Here is a 17,043-nt window from a genome sequence, read left to right on the forward strand (position 1 = left end):
GACAGGAAGATGAATTAATTCATATCCAAGGCTAAGGGTAGCTTCCTGACCTTTCCGAAAGATAGAATCTATCTGGGAAATTGAAAGTTGTCTGGAGCTACCCTGGCCCCCCCACTGCCACCCAGGCAAGGGAGCTGAGACAGCTTCACCTACGGTAGAGAGTGTCTTTCTGTCCTATCTGACAAGAAGAGCTAAAGACAGTTCCTGGAGAATGTGCAGCACAGTGGCACTTAAACCATGAGATGGGTGGGCAGAGATAATAGTCTGCATAGCAAATCCAGTGGCCATGTATGATCAGGGATTTGGAGGTTGCTAATTGGCTTATATTAAGACAACAAAGAGTCTTATACTTGGCTTTCAAGCTGCTTTTCCTTCTGTGCCATTGTGGGGAACATAATTTTATCTTTACTTATAGCTGAATGCAGTCTTCAGCCTGTTTGACCAGTTAACCTAACCAGAGCACATGGGAAATTGCATAGCCCGTTCAACAGCCCTAGTACAGCGCTTAAAAATGTGGCACTTGAGCATGGCTCATGGCTTCCCCATCTGCAGAGCAAAACTGGTAGATTCAACTGACCAGAGAAAACTCTGGCTTGATTCTGTAACTGAACGCAGGTCCATCTGCCCGATGCATAATGAAATCAATCACTGATCTATCAGGTATGTAGCAAGGGAATGATTTATTTTAGAGGCAGCCAAATGAGGAGATGGGTGTGGGAGGGCAAGCCTCAAATCCACCTCCCTGAAGGGGAGAGAATAACTTTCTTTTTATAATTATAGAAGTTGAGATCACACACATACTGATTTTCTTTAAGTATTTTATTTATTTATTTGAGAGAGGGAGCACACATGAGTTGGGGGGAAGGCAGAGGGTGAGGGAGAAGCAGACTCCCTGTTGACTGGAGAGCCTGACATGGGGCTCAGTCTCAGGACCCTGGGATCATGACCTGAGCCAAAGGCAGATGCTTAACTGGCTGAGCCACCCAAGTGCCCCAACACACATATTGACTTAAAAGGGCCAGGAAACTTACGAGTATTCATAAGAAAAGATGGAGCGTGCACACTTAGCAAACGGATGTAACATACATCACATGTCCACTTAACATCAGAACAAGGCAAAATTCAGCTCTTTGACATCAGGAGGTTATCTTAGGACAAGGAGAAGGAGCTATGGTTATGCTCTGAGAGCTGGTATAAACTGGAGAAGGTTTGGGCTCATCTTAGGTAAAGAATGCAGGGCCATACAATGCATGTTCATAGCTAGAATATTATCCATTGACCTTGAGTCCAGGCTTCTACAGAGACACCTAGTGGATTTTTAGTGGGGTCTGAGAGGCACAGTAGCTGGGGGAAACAGTTCTCTGAAACCAAGCTGTAAATTTTCTGCCAGTTTCATCCTCATTAACCCTGTGGGGCACAATTTCAGTTCATATTGCCAAACAAGCTATATAGGCCCTTGTTCTCATAATGTTTCCTTGCCAGGGCTAGAGAATCCAGGCCACTGTGGAGCTCATCTTATAGCCTTACATGGGTGGGGAACCAAGCAGCAGTTTTACCCAGCTGTTCTCAGCCAGTGGCACACCTCCCCATCCCTAACCTCGGAGCTCAAACAGTTGCCTTTCCCCAAAATAGACCATAATAGCAGACCCCATCTGCCCATGGACATTACCAGTTGACACACCTGCAGACCCAAACTGAGCTTACTGGTGAAGAACAGTCTCTGCCAAAGCAAAACAGTAAAGTCTGAGAGAGGAGGATCATTACTCATACATGCAGATACCAACATAAGCAATCAAGGCTTACAAAAAATCCAAGTAAATGTGATACTACCAAATGAAACTTGTAAAGCTCCAATAATTGTCTCTATAAATAAATGGAGATCTGTGTAGTACCAGACAGAGAATTCAGAATAATCCTCATATGGAAGGTTAGTGAACTACAAGAAGACACAGACAACTTCAAGAAATTATGGAAAACAGTGCATGAACAAAATGAGGTCAGCAAGGAAATGACCATCAAAACCAAAAAATCCTAGAATTGAAAAATACAATAACTGAACTGAAAAACTCAAAAGAGAGTTTCAAAAGTAGACTCCACATTGCAGAAGAAAGAATATATATGAAATTACCTAGAGGTGCAAAAAGAGTGGGAAAAAAAAAAAAAAAAAGCCAATAAGAATTATGGGGCACAATGAAAAGAAACAATGTTCACATTATGGGAATTCTAGAAAGAGAAGAGAAGGTAAAGGGGATAGAACATATAATTTAAAACAATAAAGACTGAAAATGTTCCAAACCTGGGGAAAGAAGTGGACATCCAGATTCATGAGGCCCAAAGGACCCCAAATTGGTTGAACACAAATAGGGATAAACTGAAATATATTGTAAGTAAGCTGTCAAAAGTCAAAAACAAAGAGTTTTAAGAACAGCAAGAGAAGAGACGTTCCATACAAGAGAACCCCAATAAGACTATCAGATTTTTCAAGAGAAACTTTTCAAGCCAGAAGAGAATGGGACAGTATATTCAAAATATTGAAAGAAAATAGCTGTCAGCCAGGAATTCTGTACCTGGTGAAGCTGTCATTCAGAAACAAAAGAGAGATAAAGATGTTTCTGAACAAACAAAAGCTGAGGGAGTTCATTACCACCAGACCTGCTTTATAAGAAATGCTTAAGGGCATTCTTTGAGTGGGAGTAAAAGAACAATTGACAACCTAAAAAAAGTTAAAAGGTAGTATTACCTCATTGGTAATGGTAAATATATAGCCAAAGTTAGATTCTGCAATATGTTAATAGTGGCACATAACTCACAACTCTAGCTTAAAAGTTAAAAAAAGAACATAATAAAAATAGCCAAACCTACAATACTCTGTTACTAGTTACACAATATATTTTAAAAAGTCAGTTGTAACATCAATAACCTGAAATTGAGGGGGAAGAGAAATAAAAGTGTTAATTTTATGAAATCAATTGACATTATTATTGATTTAAAATAAAATGTTAGAAGTTTAATATATTTTCTGTAAGCCTCATAGTAACTGCAGGGGAAAATCCTATAGTAATTGCACAAAAGAACACAATAAAGAAGTCAAAGCATACTGATTCCAAAACATATCAAAACACAAAAAAAAGACAGCAGGATAAGAAACAAGGAACAGTGGATCTACAAAACAACCAGAAAATAGAACAAAATGGCAATAGTATGCCTTATCAATAATTACTTTAAACATGGATGAAATATGTGAAGGAGATAAAGAGATACAGACTCCCAGTTTTAAAATAAAAAAGTCATGGTGATGAAAAGCACACCATAGGGTATATAGTCAATAATATTGTAATACATTTATTGTGATGAACATTTCCTAATGTATGTAATTGTTGAATCAACTGTTATACACTTAAAACTAATTTAATATTCTATGTCAACTATACTTCAATTAAAGTTTTTATTTTAAAAAATAAATATGATGGATTAAGTTATCTAATTAAAATACATAGAATGGCTAAATGAAAAAAAAGAAAAAGGAACCAACAATATTCTGCCTAACAGAGATTCACTTTACCTTTAAAGACATACATAGACTGAGAGTGAAATAATGGAAAGAAATATTTTAAGCAAATGGTAACCATACAAAAGCAGGAGTAGTTATATCAGACAAAATAGACTTTAAACTGAAAATGGCAAAAAGGAGACAAAGAAGGTCACTATATAATGATAAGGTGGTCAATAAATCAAGAGGATAAAATAATTATAAATCCTTATGTGTCCATCCTTAGATTACCTAAATATATAAAGCAAAAACTAACAGAGCTAAAAGGAGAAATAAATGGTAATTCAATAATAGTTGAGGGCTTTAAATACCCCACTTTTAAAAATAGGTAGATCTTACAGACAAAATCAATAGGCAAAGAACAGACTTGAACAATGCTATAGACCAAATGGATGTAACAGATGTATATAGAACATTCTATCCAACAACAACAGAATACACATTCTTCTCAAATGCACATGGAACATTTTCTAGGATAGACCATACATTAGACCACATATAAGTCACAAATTCAAGAAGATTAAAGTCATACCAATTATCTTCTTTGACCTCAATGGCATGAAACTAGAAATTAATGATAAGAAGAAACCTGGGAAATTCATGAACACGTGGAAATTAAACAACACTGTCCTGAAAAATGAGTGAATCAAAGAAGAAATTAATGGGGGAAATAAAAAGTTTTCTTCAGATAAATGAAAATGGAAACAACATATCACGCTCTGCAGGATGCAGCACAAGCAGTTCTAAAGGAAATAAATAATAAATAATAAACATCTGCATTAAGAACCAAGAAAGATACCAAATAAACAACCTGATTCTATAACTTAAGGAACTATAAAAAGAACAAACTTGGTCCAAAATTAGCAGAATGGAAGAAATAATGAAGATTGGAGAAGAAATAAATGAAATAAAGAACAGAAAAAAATAATAGAAAAGGTTAACCAAAGTAAGAGTTGCTCCTTCGGAAAGATATAAATAAAATTGACAAACACAGTATCTAGACCAAGGGAAAAAGAGAAAAGACCAAATCAACAAAATTATAAGTGCAAAAGGAGATGTTAAAACTGACATCACAGGGGTGCCTGGGTGACTCAGTCGATTAAGCTTCTGCCTTCAGCTCAGGTCATGATCCTCAGGTCCTGGGATCAAACCCCACATTTAGCCCCACAGCAAGCTCCCTGCTTAGCAATGAGTCTGCTTCTCCCTCTCCTTCTGCCTCCTGCTCCATGTGCTTGTACTCTCTCTGTCAAATAAATAGTTTTTTTTAAAGATCTAATGAGTGAATTCAGTAAAGTTGCAAGATACAAAATTAACTATACAAAAATCAGTAGCATATTCTATACACTAACAATGAATTTTCTGAAAAAGAAATAATCCCATTTATAATAGTATGAAAAATAATAAAATACCATATATAGATTCACTGCAGTCCTTATCAAGATTCCAATGGCAATTGTTAGAGATGGAAAAAACACTCCTAAAATGTATATAGAACCACAAAAGACCCCAAATAGTCAAAGAAACCTTGAGAAAGAAGAAAGTGGGAAGCATCACACTTCCTGATTTCAAGCTATACTATAAAGCTATGTTCATCGAAACAGTATAGTACTAGCACGTGTGCGCACGCACACACACACACACACGCACACACAGAAAAATAGAACAATGGGACAGAATGCAGAGCCCAGAAATAAGCCCAAGAATATACAGTTAACTAATATTTGAGACGGAAGCCAAGAATACTCAGTGAAGAAAGGACAGTCTCTTCAATAAATGGTGCTGTGATAATTGGAAATTCACACATAAAATAATGTGTGAACCTATATCTTATACTACTTACAAAAATTAACTTGAAATGGATTAAACACTTAAATGTAAGTCCTGAAAACATGAAACCCTTAGAAGAAAACATAGGAATAAAGCTTCTTAACTTGGGCTCTGGTAACAATTACTTGGATATGATATCTAAAGTGCAAGAAACAAAATAAAAAGGAAGTGTGACTATGTCAGGCTAAAAAAGATGCTGCCCAGCAAAGGAACCATCAACAAAGTGAAAAAACAACCCATGGAATGGGAAAAAAAAGTTGCAAATTATATATCTGATAAGAGGTTAATATCCAAAACATATAAAGAACTCATACAACTCAATAGAAACAACACAACCCAATTTTTAAAAATGAACCAAAGGATCTGAATAGACATTTTCCAGAGAATATATACATAAGACCAACAGGTACATGAAATGATGCTCAAGATCACTAATGATTAGGGACATGCAAATTAACACCATGATGAGATATTACCTGAGGTCTGTTAGATGGCCATCATAAAAAATATAAGAGACAACAAATGTTGGCGTGGGTGTGGAGAAAACGGAAACTTCATGTACTGTTGGTAGAATTGTCTATTGGGTCTAGCCACAATGGAAAACAGTATGGAGAATCTTCAAAAAACTAAATTGAGAACTATCTTTTCATTCATTTATGAATTTCAAATAAGTATTTTTTGTTTTATAATTTCAACAACTTCTTGTTAAATTTTTAAGTGTAAAACTAATATGTGGTCACTTTAAAAATCTGTGAAATCTGCAAACATAAAATAATGAAAAGAACTCAATTTTGTCACTACTTAAGGATAGCAATTTTAATAGTTCAGTTATTTCTCCTAAACACACAGCAGAGGCCTTACCACTTTTTAAATCTGCTATTGTGTGCACTTTCCCGCTCTTATTAAATAGTCTTTGGAAATTTGAGTCTTAATAATAATGGCAGTTGGTCTTGAAGCCTACATTAATTTTTTAATTTTACGAAGCTTAGTAGCATCCATTAGTCATTTTCTCTCAAATCCAGCATTAAGGAAAAAGGGGTCAGGGTGATCTGAGAAGGCTGAAGAGGTAGATGCTGAAGTGTCTGAATAGGGCCAGCAGGGGTTGCTGTCATGGATGAGACTAACACATTCCTGGTGTCTCTGACCTTGGACTCACTTAACATTATAATCTGGATTTTATTAAAGGAATTTCGCATTTTTCCTTTGCAAGAGTTACCCCCTACCATGACAAATATTTTTTAAAAAAATTTTTTTAAGTTGGAAAAGCAACTTTTTCTCAAAAGAAATTTATAGTTCAAATTTACACCAAGTTCTCACTAACTGGAGCAAGCCGGGTTTTCACTAAAGCTTTGACTTTCCTCTGTAAAACATTAGTCACTCCCTTGGAAGAAGCACTTTTTTATAGGCAGTGGGGTAAAACAGCCACAGATGTGCATGTAACGTGATGGCCTTAGAATGTACCTGCAAAACATTTTTTTTTTTAATTTAGAGAGAAAAAAGATGAAAGAAAAAAGACTGAATTGGGATGCTAAAATAACAGTGATTCACTAGTAAGGAAATGATAAGTTTTTGATCCATTCAAATAGTATTTTCTTTTTCCCTTTTCTTTATTCTTGGGAACTTCTTGAGGATGTGCCAAGTCATTTTCATTGCACAATTTTTAAAGGTATTCACCATTCCCATGTGTAACTGGTTGCCTTTTTACTGTGCAGGACTGTAGTGACGCCTGTGGCCAAAGAGTTTGATCCAGACATGGTCCTAGTTTCCGCTGGATTTGATGCATTAGAAGGCCATGCTCCTCCTCTGGGGGGGTACAAAGTGACAGCAAAATGTGAGTATATCTTTTAGAAATTTATGAAATGCTAAAACGTAATAATCTCTTTTAGGTCTTTAAAATAGATAGCACCTTTTACATGTGTCTAGTAAACTTAGGTAAGGCTTTTTGAAAATAATTCAGATTGTGTTTATTGCTTTGTCAGATTCATCTCTCTGTAAGGATGTTTGCCCTTAAGAAAAACAAAATTAAATTGTTTCCTTTGGTAGACTTGATGGGGCATTTCAGAACCTTTATGTTTTTCAGGAGTCCCATTTTGCTATTTAAAGGCAGAAGTGATAGGACTTCTGTTTAAAATATGTTAAATGACTTCAGAGGTCATGAGTCTAGAAAAGCTCCTGGGCTTTTCGAAAAGAGAATGGAAGTCACTGTTTTTATTCCATTGTACATATGGTAAAAAATAGCTCTTTCCTAATATATGCTATAGTCTTCTAGGTTTGAATATAAAAGTGTAGTTCCCCTTGCTCAGAAGCTCTGTACATGCCCACAGACAATGCTCAGGTTCTCTACTCCTCTTCTGTTGTGTTGCAAAGGTTAAAGTTTTGGCTCTGTTCCTTAACAGCTAGACACCAGATGAAAACAAATGAATTTTATGTTATACTGCATTTGAATAAAGTGACCTAATGGAATCTGGCTAGAAAGAGGCTTTCTTCAAAAATAATTCCCATGTTCTCTGAGTATGAAAATAAGGCATATGTATAGCCCATGCATACAAATGTATGCTGGTACTCTGGATATATATAAAAAAGAAGAAGGAAAAAAGCAGAATTGCACAAAGAATCCGTTATTGTGTATTTTAGTGGGGGTTGGAAACAAATCAAAACAACCCAAATAGTTTTAACTGAGAGAGATGAGTTTAGAGCAAGTGTGTTTTATTAATTTGAAAAGAACCAAAGAACCAGCATCATGCCAACCTTTGTTTTTAGTTGGCTTCTCATATGAGAGAGTTTTCTACACTCTAATTGTTCCAGTAACATTGTTAGGTAGTAACTATTTTTAACTTCTATTATTTACCCATGGTTTTTGGTGCCTTGTTGTCTATTGAAAACACATTGAAAGAGGCAACTCCACAAACACAAACAAAACATAATAATTCACAAGTTTGTAAAATTGAATAGAGAGGTGTTTGGTTTTATCAGATGTCTTTATGATCCCTTTTCTTTCTTCATGGAATTCCACTCCACTTTAGTGGGAAGTCAGTCTTCCCACTGCATCCTAATTAGCATCAAGACTGGTGACAAGTTTAGTCTAAATAAAGAGAAAAGACCTTATACTTCAAGTTGATATATACCCAAACAATGGAAAACACATGGAACAAAGACAGAAATCTAGAAAAGGTGTTCCTTGCCATTAAATACAAGACTCTCCCTCGAGAAGGAGGACTGTCTATATTTGGGTGTTTCTTCCTGCCAAGGAGGCAAGGTGTAATGAGTCCATTTCTCAGAACTAGCTGGAAGGAACTAATCTTTTTGTTTGCTTGTTTGTTCATTTTTTGCCAAGTGGAGTTCAAATATCAAATGTCATCTTGGAAAGTAGAATAGAAAGTAGTAATCGTGCGGTTTCTTTTAGTCATAGACCTAAGGTACATGGTTTCTACTCCTTTTATCTTCAGTACAATGAACTGAGACCTTTATTATGTTGTGTTTCTTTATCCATTTGGGGGTAAGCTCTTCATTGTTCCAGCTAAGTTTGTCTATCATCTCTTCAATCCCTCACCCCTCCTTACCTGTTTTTCCTTCTTGTGTCTTTTCTACTCAGCAGACCATGTTTCCTTACAAGGTGATTTGTTTCCTAAGAAAAATAGACAGACATAAATTTTAACTGATTTAATAATTGTCCCTCTCTGAGTACTTACAGTTTAGGAAAAAGATACACGATGAGGAAAGGAAATCCTAGAACTCAAGAGATGGTAGTAGAGACTACCTAAAACAGTTCACATATTGCATAGATGAGAAAACTAATTCATTTTACCATCTGAAATAATTGGGGTTAAGATAAAAATATTTATTCTGAATTCATATTTAGATAAAATTGTATGAGGCTTTCACTGGATTTTTTCCACTAAAGAGAAAAATGTTTTGTAAAGTGCTTGAGAACAGAGTAGTTGGATGCAGACCCTTAACTCCCCAGGTGCAGGCTGTGATAGACACTGACTAGTCCCATGATACTTAAATGAAAAACCACAGAGCATCACATCTGGGCTGCTGTTTGTACATATCATCTCATGGAGGCCTGAGTTTACCAGCCATATTTTCTAGAGATGCTGCCATAACTAGGTAGAGGTTAGGATTACTAGACAGCTGTATAGTTGCTCCCCAAATTGCTCACCCCTGGGTCTTTTTGTTCTTTTTCTAACCATGTGGCAGATGCATTTATGTTGCTTTGGTCTGAAAGTTCTCCATAGGCAATTACTAGTGGACCTTCACTGTCTATGCTGGAAGTCATTCTCCATTTCCGAGGAGTCTCAAAATGAAGCTAGAATTGGGCTAATTACTACAGTAAAACATAGGTAGAAATTACGGAAACAAATTCATAACCTAATGTTTTCCCATTTTACCTAAACTCACCCTTGCTCCAGTAGAATGTCTAAGGATTTTAGAGAGTGGTTTTTACATACTGTGTCACAGATGCTAAAATTTTACGGTCTTAGCACATCAAATCTTTTAAAATAATTTTAATAGTCCTAAAAGTAAAAGATAAATTAAGTCAAAACAACTCGTGTTTTCACTTATATTTGTATTTAGATATCTAATTCGTTATCTGATTTTTTTTTGAAGACTTGTTTGATGCTATGACAAAAATTTCAGTGTAGCCATAGAGGTGATTTAAATTAAAGTCGATTCTTGGCTAGTACTATTTTCTTCCTTCCTCTCTTCTCCTCTCATTTCTTTACATATTAAATATTCTCTACAACAAAAATATTCATATTTGTTTGTGCCAAAGTTTGAAATAGTCTGAATTCATTATTTAAAATCTGTTTTTTCAATTAACCACCAGGACTAAGGCCCACACTGAAAGGAGTAAGTATCTTTATGTCCTATCCTAAATACTACATCAAGCTTTACCATGAAATTATCAGCGTATCCTTTAAAAATATTCTCATTCAGATCTAGATATCTTTAGGTTACAGTTTAAGAAGGTTAACATGACAATTAAGTGCCATGTTCCAACAATAAAATGAAACAAAATTGAATCATCATATTGCAGCAACCCTGGTCTTATGGTGTTGTCAACATTAAAAAAAATTGTTTCTTCAGTTCATGTTAATTTGCAGAAAAATGTATGTTTTCTTCCTTTTCAAGACATTTATATGTTCTCTCCTTTCATTGGCTTCATATAGTATGAATATGCAAATTTCTTTTATCATGTGAATAATAATTTTCCTCCTTTAGAATAATTCAGAAGTCACTGTGAGGTGATACCCATCTCTGATTAAAAAAAATGATCTTTTTTCAGAGGGAATTTTTATAGTTTTTGAGATAGTAACTACTTCCCTCAGCAAATAAATAAATGTTATTTGGACAAGTAAAAAACACCCATTAGTTGGTGAAAAAAATCAAATAACATATCTTAGTCTTGAATTACCATCTTCTTTTTGATAAAATGTTTTATCCTTTTTAGTTATCCTCTTATTCCTTTTATCCCACCATGAATGTCTGTCTGACAAGGAAAGAGCACTCTTGTGACGTAGGTACCTATAGAAATGAATTCGTTCTTAGCTTTGTGTTTTTCCTGAGGAAGTACAAAAATTCCTTGTTTAGTCAATCCTCCAAAAATAAGTCTCTAAAAAGTTGAGTGTTGAGCCAGTCAACAAATAGTTCCAACAAATTAACTTGATAGGTATATCAGGTTATGTTGGTCTACTTCATCAGCTTATGATGGATATATGTGCTTCAACTCCCTGTGTATACAGAGTGTGTGGTTCAAGATGTCCTCTGTCGGCACATTTTATTTGTCCATAGAGTTGAAGGCAGATGGAGCCGGAATTAATTACATTTTGGTGAAGTTGACTTTTTTTTTTTCTCCTCTCGCTGATGATTCTAGCCCTCTCTTAATATGTCCATAGCTATCCTCTGTCTCTAATTTTCTCTGCTAGAAAGAACCTGATCACATTCACTTGTATGTTGTATTCATTACCTAATTATACACTTTTTAAAGTGAATGTATTTCAGCTAATGTGATAGTTCTGTTTAGCAGTTGCATCTTTTATTATTTATCTGTAATTGTGGAATCAATGCTTTATCTTTTCATGATAGAATTTCAGACCATAGCAAACAGGCATGGAGAAAAGGAGTGTCTGGAAGACATTTACCAAATGCCATTTCATGAAAGATCAACCTTAAGCTGAAGGGTTTCAGTTCTTTTAGATTAGGATGGAAACTGGGGGAATATTATGCACAGTTGATAAACCAGAGTATCTTCCCATCCAGCTACCATCAGATTAACCTCTCTCATACGTTTCTGTTCTGTGTCATCAGAGCTGGATCACTGCCTGGCACATTTTCTAAATAACTTCTTTTTTAAAATAAATAAAGCTAGATGAACTCATTGTCTTTTAAGCAAGTCAGAGGCTTTCTTCTGTATTTGATGCTACTCGAATTGGGTTTTAGGATTTTCTTTTTTGTAATCACTGCCACTTCTTTCCAAGGTTTATTATTCTTATCTCCTATAATATTTTAATTATCACAAACCTGTGTTTCTGACAGTGGTCACATGTGCAACATTTCCTTTTAATAGAAATAGTATTAAAAAGAATATAAATATTAAAGGGGGAAGTCATGGTTTCCTTGAAGCAATGGGTTTTGGACAAAAACACTGAATTCCTGCTGCTAATACCTACTAGAATCTAGATGGTAAGGTAACTCATTTCATTTCTGTTCAGAAAAGCAGTACAGTGGAAGAGTGAATCCTTTAAATAATAAACTTGAAATAAAGATGAAAAATTAGAGAAGAATACAGAATAACTCATTTTGGTGCCAGAAGATCTATGTTCAAGTCTCAACTTTGTCCCTTGCTAATTTTGTAATCAAATTAGTTTCCTAATCAGAAAAAAAAAATGGGGGAGAGTAGAGAGATAAAAATTATACCTGCAACATAAGGAATAAGTGATGAGGCATTGTGAGTTGAAAGTTTTAAATTATATTGGTGATATTGTTTCAACAATTCTAAACATTCACCAAAGGTCTTAGGTAATGTATTTGAACACAAAATATACAACACAAACACTGTAACTTGTTGGAAAATGTTTGAGATTCTTATTTGAACAAAATGGGATGGGGGGTGCCTGGGTGGCTCAGTGGGTTAAGCCTCTGCCTTCGGCTCAGGTCATGATCCCAGAGTCCTGGGATCGAGCCCCGCATCAGGCTCTCTGCTCAGCGGGGAGCCTGCTTCCCCTCTCTCTCTGCCTGCTTCTCTGCCTACTTGTGATCTCTGTCTGTCAAATAAATAAATAAATAAAATCTTTGAACAAAAAGGGAGGAGGATAGCCAGATATCCTAGGAAGCTGCAAGATTCTAGGTAAATAGTTGTGGGTGGTCCCTTCAATCAAAAGTCAGGTTGGTAAGAAACATCTTATTTCCATATCCATATGCATTCCTTTATTATAATAAATCTGGGGTTGACTGGAACAAATGGCAATGCTTTTAAAAGAAAATAACATGTTATTATTTTGTGATGAGGATAACTCACGTTCTCCCTGCCTAAAAGCTGTGCTTTTTGTTTTGGTATATTGAGGTGTGCTTGGATTGTGACATTATTAATACTCTGATCCAGAATAAGTTGTCCAGTGATGCATTTTAAGCAATTGAACTATCTAAAATACAGTTGAAAATCAGAAGATAAACAGCATTTTTGAAATGCAAAAATATATGCAGAAAGCCCATTTATAAATATGTAGACCCACCTTCTTGTTCTTATTAAGATTGTGCTTAATTTTTTACATATATAACTAGTGTACTAGATTGTCTGATTTTACAACCTGGAGCAGATTTAAGGAACTGTTTGGTAGTAGAGGTAGATGAATGCATGGTAGACATATTCTATCTCTGAGATTCTTAAATTTGGGTCCACAGCTCATAGGACTCATGAGCTTAGATGAAAAAAAAATTACTGTTTTTTAATAAAACTGTTACTTGCCCTTTTACTTGCCCCTTATTAACTGTATGAATTTAAGAAGGTATTTATTTTCATTATAAATATAGGCAACAAACCATGATAATATAGGTAAAGTAGATGACTTTATCACGAGTGGGAATGATAGTTATTTTCATATCACTTTATTGTTTTGTACATAGTTCCAGCGACCAGTTGCTTTCATCATTACTTTGAAGTGATAGTATGTATCAGACCTGCTGCCCAATTAGTTATTTGATGCATTAATATAGGATTACATGTATTATACCATTACTGTCCCCCATATTTTGTTAGTTTGGTATATTTTCAATATAGTATTTTCCTTTGTTACTATGTATTTATTTTATGTACTTAAAACATTCTGAGAAGGGATCCATTGGCTCTACTTTGAATACACACACACACACACCATGCACCTGCACATGCGCCCGTATATACATACACAGTCTTTACTTTGAGGCAAAGTGTAGTTTGTTTCTTTTTGCTGATTTACTTCTCACATTATGCCTGGTGTAGTTATTCTGTTATATATAGTTCATCTCTGAAGCAACCCTGAAAAAAAATATTGAGCATTCTGGTTTATCCAAAGATTTCTTATCTGTAAAACAAACTTCATATATGTCTCACATTGCAAGATCTCCATGTCTTGTACCTGGAAGTCAAACAGACATTATAAACAATTACTAAGCTTTGCATCAATAATTTGTATATTAATATGTCTTCCTTTTAGAGAGGATAAACTAATGCAATCTGGGAATTCAGAAATTTTGTTTTAAAATTATACACTGATTTTCAAATTTTTAAAAGAATTTTGGGTAGTTTAAAGATGAAGAGTAATAAAAAGAATTATATAACAAATTCATTGGTTCTTCTACTGTTTAGAATATATTAGCCAAATATTTTTATATTTGTTCCAAGTCTTTTTGTTTGTAAAAGAAACAGAATTTGCAAATGAATGTGAACTCCACTTTAATCACTGCCCCTAAATCCTATTCCCCTTCTCTTCTAACTACTGTCATAATCTGTATTCTTTCCAGTACACACACACACACACACACACTATAAAATAGTATTTTAGTGAATATGGTTTTAGATTTACAATATATTGCAAAGGTAAATATTATCATTCTGTTCATATAGTTTATGGAACTTGCTTTTTTGCTTTTAAAAATGTTTTGAACTACACTCATGAATATTTATATATCCTTTTAAATTCTTTGTATTAGGCCAGTATGGACACATACCATCATGTATTTTGTCTATTCTCCCATTAATGGATCTTCAAGATGTTTCTAGATTTTCACTATTATAAATAATGTTGAAGTGAATATCCTTTCACAGATCTTTTATCTAACACTGACTTTTTTTGGTCAGGTTGGACTCCTGTTTCTTTTTCAGTATGTAGCACTTGGGGGAGCCTGGCTGGCTCAGTCAGTAGAGCATGTGACTCTTGATCTCGGGGTCATAAATTTGAGCCCTATCTTGGGCACAGAGATTACTTAAACAAAAAGTACATGGCAGTATGTAACACTTATAAACATGGAGGGAGATAGTTAAACAAGGAAAGAATTCTTTCTACCTTCTGTAACTATTCCTCACACCATTTTCCACATCCCTTGTCTTTGACAAACATATACCCACACAACTAATCTTGCTTCTTCTCTTTACTTTTTTATACTTTGTATATCATACCCCTTCCTTTCCAGTTAAAACTGGCAGAGAGGATGTTGTTGTGTGCTAATACTTTTCTTTTTTTTTTTTTAATTTATTTGACAGAGAGAGATCACAAGTAGGCAGAGAGGCAGGCAGAGAGAGAGAGGAGGAAGCAGGCTCCCCACGGAGCAGAGAGCCCGATGTGGGGCTCGATCCCAGGACCCTGGGATCACGACCTGAGCTGAAGGCAGAGGCTTAACCCACTGAGCCACCCAGGCGCCCCTGCTAATACTCTTCAAGTCCAATCTGAACTTTAAGGGAAAAAATGGACTAGAAGTCATGCAATAAATAAATAAAATATTATTTTCAGGTGTTTTCCAACAATACTTTGTAAATTAAACTTAAATTGAAAAGATGATCTTCTACACAAAGTTAACCCAGTTAGCTATCCTATCAGTGACTGTGGAAGTTACTATGGCCCTGAAGTTGAAAATACAATCTGGTCATCCAGTAGATGAATCATAATCCTGGCCTGGGCCCTTAGAATGACCACAGGAACATCACTCAACTTCTTGAAGATTGTTTTCTTCCCTGGAAAGGGACATTGATTTCATCTTGGCAGTGTTTTTGTTAGTAGATGATAAAGTAATACCTGCTGGCAGTCTTTGAGTTTTTACTCTGTGGTAGGCACTATACTCACTACTCTGCATTATCTCATTTCATTTTTATGATTACATGAGATAAATATATAAAGCATACTTTTTTGCATTTTTGTATTCTTTGATCTCCTTATTACCCTGAAATCACTAAAGATGATTTAGCAGAAATTTATATTCCTAAATTTTTAAAAAAGTGACAGAAAAATTAAGTGACTTGCTCACTTAATAACAAATAAGAGTAACAAAACAACAACTTGATCTCATGTCTTTTAAATTCTAGGTTAACATCGTTTCTACTTGACTCAACAAGTTATTAAAAATATCTTAAATAAATGAGTAGGATTTTTAATTGCTGTAGAAGCTTATTCTGGAGTATGCAAATACAAAAAATAAAAGGAAATTTTCCCAACAGTGAATTTCTTATTTGTATACAATTTTCCAAGTCAAAACAGTAAGCGAAGCTTTCCAAATATATGGGAGCTAACCAGTTTGTAGATAATATTTGCTATTTTTCATGGAATATTCTGCATAAGAATTAGTCAGGGACTTAGTCTTTGACTCTTTGTTGTATTCATGAGCAAAGACATGGCCCCCTGCAAAGAGAGAGAAGTGGATTTACAGCAGATTTATATTATATGCGTAAATGTCTTAGGCAACACGGTTCCTTATAACAGTCAACATAAAGAAACAACATAGTTAATTAAGAGGGAAAATGTCAGCATATTTAAAAAATAAATTAGTTTTGGGAATGATTGTATTTTGAAATGATAGCCAAAAGATTTATTCAGTGAGTGCTTCGTGTTTTACTATTATCCTGCCTTCATTTTCTCATTCAGTTGCCTGTTTCCTTACACCACATGACAACTCAGATACCAAATTGTGGCATATTTCCCATCTATAGTGCTTAGTTACTGATGTCATGAAACAATCCTTGGGCTAGGATGACTACTGTTTAACTTTGAGGAGTGCAGTTACTGTAACTGTACCATAACTGGGGCCAGATCAGCATTGCATTTGAAAAGAAAATATGTAAGCAGAGTTTGTCCTGAAAGAGAATGCCAGTTGCAACTGTAAAGTGTGGACTGTATTTCATTGGTACTAAGATGCACTTTTTCATATTTTAACATTTCTGAATTGCAATGCCTCTTACATTTGATGGCATTTCATTGTTGGATTGGCAGTGTTGTTTTTTTTTTTTTAATTTTCATAGTGGTATATAAAAAATGGTCACTATTATTTTGTGCTACATTTGATGGCATCTTAGATTCAATAAAATATATTATTTTGCTCTTTGATATGGTGTTTTAAAAATCCCAAAGGCCATACTAAAATGGTAGCTTAGATCCATTTTTTTTTTTTTTTTTTTTTTTTTTTTTTTTTTTTTTTTT

General features: G+C 34.8%; 1 protein-coding gene across 3 annotated transcripts in view; it reads left to right on the forward strand.

Moving 5' to 3' along the window:
- The window catches only part of LOC111147209 (histone deacetylase 9), a 926,500-nt gene that overhangs the window by 784,464 nt on the left and 124,993 nt on the right, over positions 1-17,043 (forward strand). For 2 of the 3 annotated variants that reach the window (XM_022503097.1, XM_022503098.1), the window contains exon 23: positions 7,090-7,208. In XM_022503097.1, coding sequence (XP_022358805.1) covers positions 7,090-7,208 — 119 coding nt within the window. Of the gene's footprint in view, positions 1-7,089; positions 7,209-17,043 lie in introns of those variants that run through there. The other variant, XM_022503100.1, reaches the window with a different exon arrangement.

This window comes from Enhydra lutris, unplaced genomic scaffold (assembly GCF_002288905.1).
Source record: "Enhydra lutris kenyoni isolate GAN:26980312 unplaced genomic scaffold, ASM228890v2 scaffoldscaffold16, whole genome shotgun sequence".
NCBI classification, from domain to species: domain Eukaryota; kingdom Metazoa; phylum Chordata; class Mammalia; order Carnivora; family Mustelidae; genus Enhydra; species Enhydra lutris.